The sequence below is a fragment of the Larimichthys crocea genome, chromosome XI, assembly GCF_000972845.2.
Source record: "Larimichthys crocea isolate SSNF chromosome XI, L_crocea_2.0, whole genome shotgun sequence".
In the NCBI taxonomy this organism is placed as follows: Eukaryota; Metazoa; Chordata; class Actinopteri; family Sciaenidae; genus Larimichthys; species Larimichthys crocea.
In genome coordinates, this window is record NC_040021.1 from 974,702 (window position 1) to 983,237 (window position 8,536).

An 8,536-nucleotide genomic window follows, 5' to 3' on the forward strand; every position below is an offset into this window, starting at 1 on the left:
GAGGTCGGTCTGTGAGGTCGTGTCGAAGCGTCAGCGCTCACCGACGCCGTCTCGTTTCAGGAGGAGAGCGACGAGGACCTGGTCGGCCTGCTGGAGGAGTCGGACAGGAAGAGGAAGAGCAGCAAACCTCGCTCCTCCTCGGGCCACGGTAACCACACGGCAGCCAATAGGAAACGGGACGAGGACGACAGTGACGAAGACCTCCTCAGGGTGTGATGTCACTTCCTCCTTTCCTGCGTTCCCTCGCCCTCCAATCTGAACTCCTCTCTCAGCGAATGTCTCCAAAAATAGCGACGACGACGACGAAATTCCAACGATTTATCGAACGCAGAAACCGATCCTCTCTTTTGGGTTTTTGTTGGACTGCACCTTCCCTCGGGCCTCAGACTCTATCCAGTCCACTGTCTACAGACTGTCGATGTTAGCACATGGTTTCTTATTTATTGATAGCTGATTATTTAAAGTGTCCTGCGGGTCGTTTTTTTCCGACCCTCGCCCAGTTTTTCTCACATTTTCTGAAAGAATTCGTCACGTTTATCGAACGCAGAGACTCAAAAATCGACGCCAGAGGCACAAAAAAAAACGTCGCCTGCGATGAGACACGTCGCTGAAAAGTCCGATAGATTATATCGTCTTTGTTTATCTTCTTTTGAAATGAAGCTGTGCCATTGCTTTAGCACTTTATCGTAGCATTGAACTGTCATGTGCGTGCCTCATTGCAGACGATAAAAAAATAATAAAACAAAGTCTGGCCGCGTTTTTGGAGTTGATTTTTAGTTTCTAACATCCCGGATTTGATAACTCCGACGAGATTGAAAGTTTTTTGGGGCGGGAAAAATCGAAAAGCTATCAAATGAAATGAACGTAGGCGGTGAAGGTGTCGGCTTGTGTTTCTAAAGGGAATGAAGATTCGTCTTTTCTCGCTGTTTACAATTGCTATAAGAAGCAGATCGTTTCTCTTTCTTTCCCCTCGATAAGAAAGCACGATGCCTTCCTGATGATGAATTTATTTTGCATTTTCATCGACGAATCGTGTCCGGCGACAGATTGATTCTTGTCTTGTTTTGATCAGAGACGTTGTACATAGATGATAATGTTCTATAATATGGACGTTTTGTTCGTTCGTTCGTTCGTTCGTTTGTTTGTTCGTTTGTCGTCTTCACCGGTGAACTGCTCACACGTTTTTGTTTTTATGATTATTTAAAATGATTGTCTGAGCTGATTTATCTGCAAGAATCGGTGCGAAAAATAGAGGTGGCCTTAACGCGTGAATGGACGGTCGACGAGGACGGAGGTTGAAAGTGAGATGTTAGTTTAGGTCGTGTTGGTTATGAAGCCCCCGCCCCTTTCCTCCCGCCAAAGCCATATTTCTGCAGCCGACACTGGCACTAATGTACGGAAGTTGGAAAGTTAGTTTCCGCTTGCACGCTCTCTTACATTAAAGAGTTTTTTGGCATTCAGGTCTGTGATTGTGGATGTTGCTGCATCAAAAAGTGAGATTTTAACACGGTAAAAGCCAATTTATTTTTTTGTAGTGCCGAACTCAGCCCTTTTTAGCCAAACGCATGTGAGACGAAAGAAAAGAAGCGTAGATGAAGAACACAGGACTTACATTTAACAAACATCCAGAGGTATTAAGCAGAAACTCAAACTGACAGACTGCAGTGTTCCCACATGAAGCAGTATAAACATTTATTTAGTATTTTCTTTTCTTTGGTCCCAGCCAAACCAGTTGAACCTTTTCCTGCAACTGTAACCAAACACGGTGACTCGTCCGTGCTCTCTGAAGTGTTTTCTGAGGCTGCAGCTGTTGTTTTCGTTATTGATTAATCATTTGATTATTTTATAAAATGTCAGAAAAAGTTCCCAGACTCCAAGGTGTGACGTCAGATCATCAGCGCAGAACCCGAACATCTTTAAAACGTTTAACTAATCCTCAGATTAAAGAAGAAGAATGTTGAATCGCTTCTTCGCTGATGATGATGTCCTTCATGATCAAAAACAAAACATTTATTTTGCTTCAAGTTCATTCTGGATTTGACAAAAATAAAACAAAGTCTTCACTCAAGGTCCACTTACCAGCTTCTTCTGAAGCTTTCAACTTCTTCTAACAGCAGATTTGGCAATTGATTAGTTGACTTGAAAGTTCGGGAAGAATTTTGTAAGTTGGCCTCGAGTTAAGAGTTAAACTACTCTGTCCAAGTTTGAGGAACTGCTACGAAATGATCAGATTATTAATCAGCAGCAGCTTTTCACTGTCAGCTCGTTCAAGTTGATTATCAAGTCCTAAAATGTTCTTTAGATTCTTTAGTCAGTCAGCCGATCAGAACAAGTTTGAGAAGATCACCATGGGCTCTGGGCGACTGTGACGTTTTCTAGACGTGATAATTGATTAGTTAACAATGAAAGTAATCTTCAGTTGCAGGCTGAGAGGTCGTCCAGCTCCTCATCAGTTGTATTTCATGGAAACATTTCGAGGTATTCCAGGTGTCTTTCTCGGTGATTCATTGATTTTGTATTGATTTGCAATCATGAATGTTGTGCACTTACACTGAGTAGTTATTACATTGTCAGCGGTACAAATGTTCGGTATGACGGTAGATTCGCGTTTCCTCAGTATTCACAGAAACTTACCAACAAAACGTGATGCTAAAATCTCCAATCATTCAATAAAGAGGGTTCAACTATTCAGGGTATTTCTAAAGCTTTGTACACAAACGTTTTTCTAAGATGCCACTTGGTCCAAAAATCACAGACAAAAAAAAAAAAAAAGGATGCCATCATCGGAAACATCAGTATTTTATGTAGTACCCGAATAATCAACAAACAGAAAACGTCGTCATGTTCCCGTCCATTTGTTGTGGGTGCTCGAAACTCAAGTGTAACTTTTCAGACGTGTTTTTTTTTTTGAGCGAGATTGTCCAAAAAAGGTCGAGAAGAATCGAAGGTTTGCTCACTCATCACGTAATCAGTTCATTTCTTTGTAGATTAACGATCACAAAGTGTTTTACTCAAAGTAAAATAGAAGAACAAGGTGATAGTTTCCAAATTAGTGCCATTACAAATGGATCGCGTCAAGAATCCTAACGTTTAGAGGTCGAGCAGACTTTTCCCGACCCTGTTGGACGGAGGTTTGAAGTGGGATGAAAGCATCCACCCGTTTGGCTCTTTGTAAATCGACTCCTCTCTCCTGACGTAGTCTAATTCATTTCCGAGAAGCAGATTGGATCGGTTCAGTGAAGTCTCCTTTTCCCATCGTCGCATTAAAAAGTCTTTTTCTGCTGTATTTAGCACCAAAGTTTGTGTGGCTCATCTGCATGGTACTGTACTGAACCTTCTCTTTCCTACGAGGATACGAATGGACCTTCTTGTGCTTTTTTTTTTTGTGTGTGTGTGTGTGCGTCTCTAACTTTGGGTTACGTGAAACTTAATTCAGCGTCTGAGGAAAAAAAAAGCACAAGAACTCTTCTGTGATGATTCGGTATGGGAGATCATTATTATGTTTTAGTTAGTGTAAGTTATGTTGTCTGATATGTTTTTCAGCTCTTTGCCTGTTTTCCTATTTAAAAGAACATTGATGTAAAAAATATTGCATTATTTGAATAAATAAGATGCGCTGTTTATCACTGTTCTAGTTCAATCGTGTTGAAACATTTCTATCACCTCAGACTCGACTCAGACTTTTCTTGAAGGACGAGACTTGACTAAAGTTCGTGCCGTCTGCTGAGTTATTATGAGACTTTGGGATATATTGAAAATAGTTTGGAAGGACTTGAACTTGTTGAGAAGGACTTTGGATTTTGACTTGAGTCTTGACTCATCAGCAGAAACTTGAAAGTCCGAGTCAAGTCTGGTACACATGACTTGACAATCTTGAGTTTTAATTTCTCTTGATTGACTCGAAGACTGCTCACTGAATGGAAACACCAGTCCCTCAGATCACAAACCTCTGCAAAGACTACCACCAAGTCTGGACTGTACTGTCTTTACAGTCCATCTACCTGTGCCATCAAGGTGTTGAGATAAAGCAGCGACTCTAAAACAACTTTCCATGGACATTAAAGTTTGTAGAAATGAAGTCGATCACATTTGTCAGCTCAAACTCTGCAGTGTTAATAGAAACACCAACAGGCTGCGTAAGCAGCAGCCCCACGTGTCCATGTTGATGCATTTATGTTAATCAACCCTTCACAGGCCATGGAGTCAAACTCGTTCTGACGTATTTGAATGCTCCATTGCACCCTCGTACAGGTACAGACGTCTTTGTGTGGACCTTTGCTCCTCCTTGTCCTGTTAAATACCCAAAGGATGGGCATCTCAGTGTCACTGCAGAGGGAGGCTCAGCCTACACACTGTAAACGCTGCAAACACTGAGACACTGTGATTGAAACCTGAAAAGTTTTTAGAACTTTTGCCACCATGACCTCTTTTGACGACATCTTGGAAGAAGCCGGGAAGTTCGGCCGCTGTCAGAAGCGAATCTTCGCCCTGCTGTGCATGGTGTCCATGCCGTGGGCAGGCGTCTACGTCGGCATCGTCTTCCAGGGTTTCACCCCGGATCACTGGTGCCGGGACTCGGGGGTGGTGCAGAGGAGGCAGGCTTGCGGCTGGAGCCTGGCGGACAGTCGCAGGCTGACGGTGCCGCTGGTCAACAGCTCCGGAGTTCTGCAGCCGAGCACCTGCGAGCAGTACGAGGTGGACTGGAACGCCACAAGCCTGACCTGTGATGCACAAGAACTGGACCTCAGCAAGACTCCCGTCACTGGCTGCAAAGACGGCTGGGAGTACGACTACCCGGGACGACAGTCCTTTGTCACTGAGGTAAGAAACGTAAATAAAACAGACTACTGTACAGACCACTGCTTTTTAAAATGTGGTACAAATACAGAAAAATCCTTTGAAATCTGTATTTTAGAGATAAAGTAAACGGTTCAAAAACATTGAAATTGTGGCGGACCAGGAGAACTTCTTTTACCCAGTGAGCTCTGGTTCTTGAACCGGTTCTGTTCAGGATTCAACAAAAGTCAACAATAAATCTTCTAAAGAAAAATAAACCTCCCTCCTGTGTGAACCGTCTGTAGCTGAACAGGGTCGACTGTTCTGAGCTGGTACCTGGTGTAAAAAAGTTTAATAAACACTGGTAGATACATTTATTGTCAGGTCTACATGAGAAAGCTTCTCAAACTTTTTACCATCATGAGTGGCGTTAAAATACACTGGCTCCTGAACCTTTATGTGATAGTAACAGCTGAAGGTGGATGACATGAAGCAAAGGGACAAAATGTCTCATTATTTATTGAACTGAGGTACCTGGATGGAAAGGTGTTGCTCCTGATTCCTGTTTAGAGTTTCTTAACTAGTTATTTTATTTTACCTTCACTTATGTCACATTTTAGCTCAAAACTAATGGATAATAATAATAATTCAACACTTAAAGCCTCTGTATGAGACATAAATTTAAGTGTTTTATATGCAGATGAGATTTAAGACACAATTTATGCAAATGAAGGTCGAGCCTACTAAACACAAACACACAGTCAGTGGCTGAACTGATCATGGATCAGATATTATGTGTTGAATTATCTGGAGATCCGGTTTCAGTCTCAAACGCTTCTCTGGTTTTTACTTTGCTTTTTTAAAAAAAAATTCAGATCTGACAGTTGCTCAGAATCTGAAAAGACAGATGAATGTTTGGTTCTGTTCGTGTGTCGTCACAGTTCGACCTGGTGTGTTCGGACGCCTGGTTGGTTGACATGTACCAGGCCACCCTGAACGTGGGCTTCCTGGTCGGGAGTATCGCCATCGGATATCTGGCCGACAGGTGAGTCCACAGGTGGTGATCAAGTTTCAACTTCATCTGCGGATGCGGCGATGAACCGTGATGAAGACGAAGCTTGAATTATTTAATTTTATTGAACTGATCGCTGATGTCGCCGCTGTCTGTCTTGTTGTTGTAGGTTTGGCAGGAAAATGAGCTTCCTGATGTCCAACCTGCTGAACGGGATCGCAGGGATCCTGGTGGCCGTGGCTCCGGACTACATCTCTTTACTGATTTTCAGGACGCTGTACGGCTTCGGAGTGAAAGGAGGCTGGGTGGCCGGATACGTGCTGAGTGAGAACTAATGTAACCTCTCGGATTTACTCTCTGTCGCGTCTCGAGCATTATCTAACGCGACAGCTTCCTCCTCAGTCACAGAGATCGTTGGCGTGGAGTTCAGGCGCACGGTCGGAGTCGTTTATCAGATGTTCTTCAGCGTCGGCATCCTCTTCCTGCCTCTGCTCGCCTACTACATCAGCGACTGGCGCTGGCTGCAGGTCGTCATCACCGTCCCCTACATCGTCTTCCTGTCCTACTACTGGTGAGAAACTTTCCTGCTTTTATTTTATGCTTTTCAGCGACGTGAAGTCTGTGTTTATAAAAAGAAGCAGACTTGACCCAACAGAACTCAGAACCTCCTTCAAAAACTTGGCGGGAATGATCTAAGGGACAGTTCGTGGGTTTCATGCCACGAACCACCTTAGTAAGAGACGACAGAGAAACCGTCTCAAACCGCTCAAGAACATCCGTCTGTGCCGAGGACATCATCATCATCATCATCATCATCATCATCATCATCATCACATGTTTACATGCCTGTACAAGATGAAGTCTGTCGTTGTGGCTTCATCAGAGTTTTGTATCTGCAGGTTCATCCCAGAATCTCCACGATGGCTCCTCTCTCAGAACAAAAAGTCCAAAGCCGTGGAGATCACGGAGGCCATGGCCAAAGAGAACAAGATGACGCTGTCCAAGAACATCGAGGTAGCTGCTGGTTTAACAAAGACTGCATCTGTTTTTGACACGTTAATTTTCCTGTTGATCGTCTTCATGTATTATCAGCATTACTCAAAGTGTACGTTTGGTTCTGCAGACTCTGGCTGACGATAACGCCGACACCTGCACCGCCTCCTTCATGGACCTGATCCGAACTCCAAAGATGAGAAAACACACGTTCATCCTCAGCTACAACTGGTGAGTGTTTTTTTTAAAGTTGATGAAAAAATAAATGGATGAACTTTTAATTTCCTGATCCATCTCTGTCTCTCTTCGTCTCTTCCAGGTTCACCAGTGCGGTCGTGTACCAGGGTCTGATCATGAGGTTGGGAATCCTGGGAGGGAACGTCTACATCGACTTCCTCATCTCTGGCCTGGTGGAGTTCCCCGCTGCCTTCCTCATCCTCTTCACCATCGAACGTATCGGCCGTCGCCTTCCTTTCGCTACCGCCAACTTCGTAGCCGGAGCCTCCTGCTTCATCACCGCCTTCATCCCTGAAAGTAAGCCTCAGTGGACCGGGTGGAGACGAGGAACAATGGAGGCTGAATTCTTGGTTCTCTGAAACTCTTTGAAACATCTCTGTCTGTCCTCACAGGCATGTTCTGGACCAAGACGGTGGTGGCGTGCATCGGTCGGCTGGGTATCACCATGGCCTTTGAGATGGTGGTGTTCGTTAACACCGAGCTGTACCCAACGTTTGTCAGGTAAAATGTTTTCATCAGCTGCTCCACCCTGCTCAGATTTATACTTAAAGTATGGAGTTATAAATAAAGTTTCACTTGTTGTTTTCCTGCAGGAACCTGGGAGTGTCGGTTTGTTCCACGCTGTGTGACGTCGGAGGCATCGTGGCTCCGTTCCTGCTCTACCGGCTGGCCGTCATCTGGCTGGAGCTGCCACTCATCATCTTCGGTGGGTTTGTAGTGACGTTCACACCGGGGCTCAAAAAAAGAGGTTAACGTGTTATTAAAGTAAAGAACATGTCGCGCAGGGTGTCTGGCTTTCCTGGCTGGTGGTTTGGTGCTGCTGCTTCCTGAGACCAGAGGCGTGCCGCTGCCCGACACCATCGACGATATCGAGTTCCCAGACAGGTGAGTCCACGTCTGACTCACACAGCAAAGACAAGATGAAGCTTTTTATTAGACACATTTTGGCACCATCAATGCAAAAGTTATAATACCCCACATACTTGTTGTATAAAACTATTCTTAATATACATACATCATGTGTTTTTTGTGTGTTTTCAGGATAAAGGAGAAAGTTCATCTGAACCAGCAGTTGACCAACCTGCTGCCCAACAACGACGTATCAACCAACAAAGATCCAGCAACTGTTTAATCTCTGTCTGTGAACAAAGTATTTATTTAACAGTGTTGCTTGTAGATATATTACATCAGGTTATATCAGATATATTAGCTCATATTGTGTTATATTATTTAGCTTTTGATTTTTATCAAACCTTTCAGTTGGACTGATGTGCTGTAAATTATTATGTTGTTAGAATTATAACAGAATTACATTATTAAATTATTCTAATGTTTTCTTTGAACACAACTCGGACTCCAAGTGTTTTCATTACTGTTTAATATCTTTAGCTTGAACAGCTGAAGACGGACTGTGGAGAGAGAAAACGTGACATGCAGCGCAGGCTCGAACACGAACATATCACATTTAATTATTTATTTTAACTGCTGATGCTGACAAAGCATAGAACAAAGCTGAGT

The 8,536-nt window shown here is 43.6% G+C and overlaps 2 protein-coding genes across 2 annotated transcripts in view; both read left to right on the forward strand.

The window, feature by feature from the left end:
- Positions 1–3,621, forward strand: part of igf2r (insulin-like growth factor 2 receptor) — a 31,509-nt gene extending 27,888 nt beyond the window's left edge. Inside the window, exon 50 of the mRNA XM_027284616.1 lies at positions 61–3,621. Within this exon, the coding sequence (XP_027140417.1) occupies positions 61–216 (156 nt within the window). The 3' untranslated portion in view covers positions 217–3,621. The remainder of the gene's footprint in view (positions 1–60) is intronic.
- Positions 3,622–4,077: 456 nt separating this feature from the next.
- On the forward strand, positions 4,078–8,354 carry LOC104934232 (solute carrier family 22 member 2). Its single transcript, XM_019265747.2, has 11 exons — positions 4,078–4,821; positions 5,718–5,821; positions 5,958–6,112; positions 6,191–6,359; positions 6,688–6,802; positions 6,912–7,012; positions 7,101–7,315; positions 7,411–7,519; positions 7,612–7,724; positions 7,804–7,903; positions 8,060–8,354. The coding sequence occupies exons 1-11, from the start codon at positions 4,420–4,422 to the stop codon at positions 8,148–8,150; spliced, it is 1,674 nt and encodes a 557-aa protein (XP_019121292.2). The 5' UTR covers positions 4,078–4,419; the 3' UTR covers positions 8,151–8,354.
- Positions 8,355–8,536: the final 182 nt, after the last annotated feature.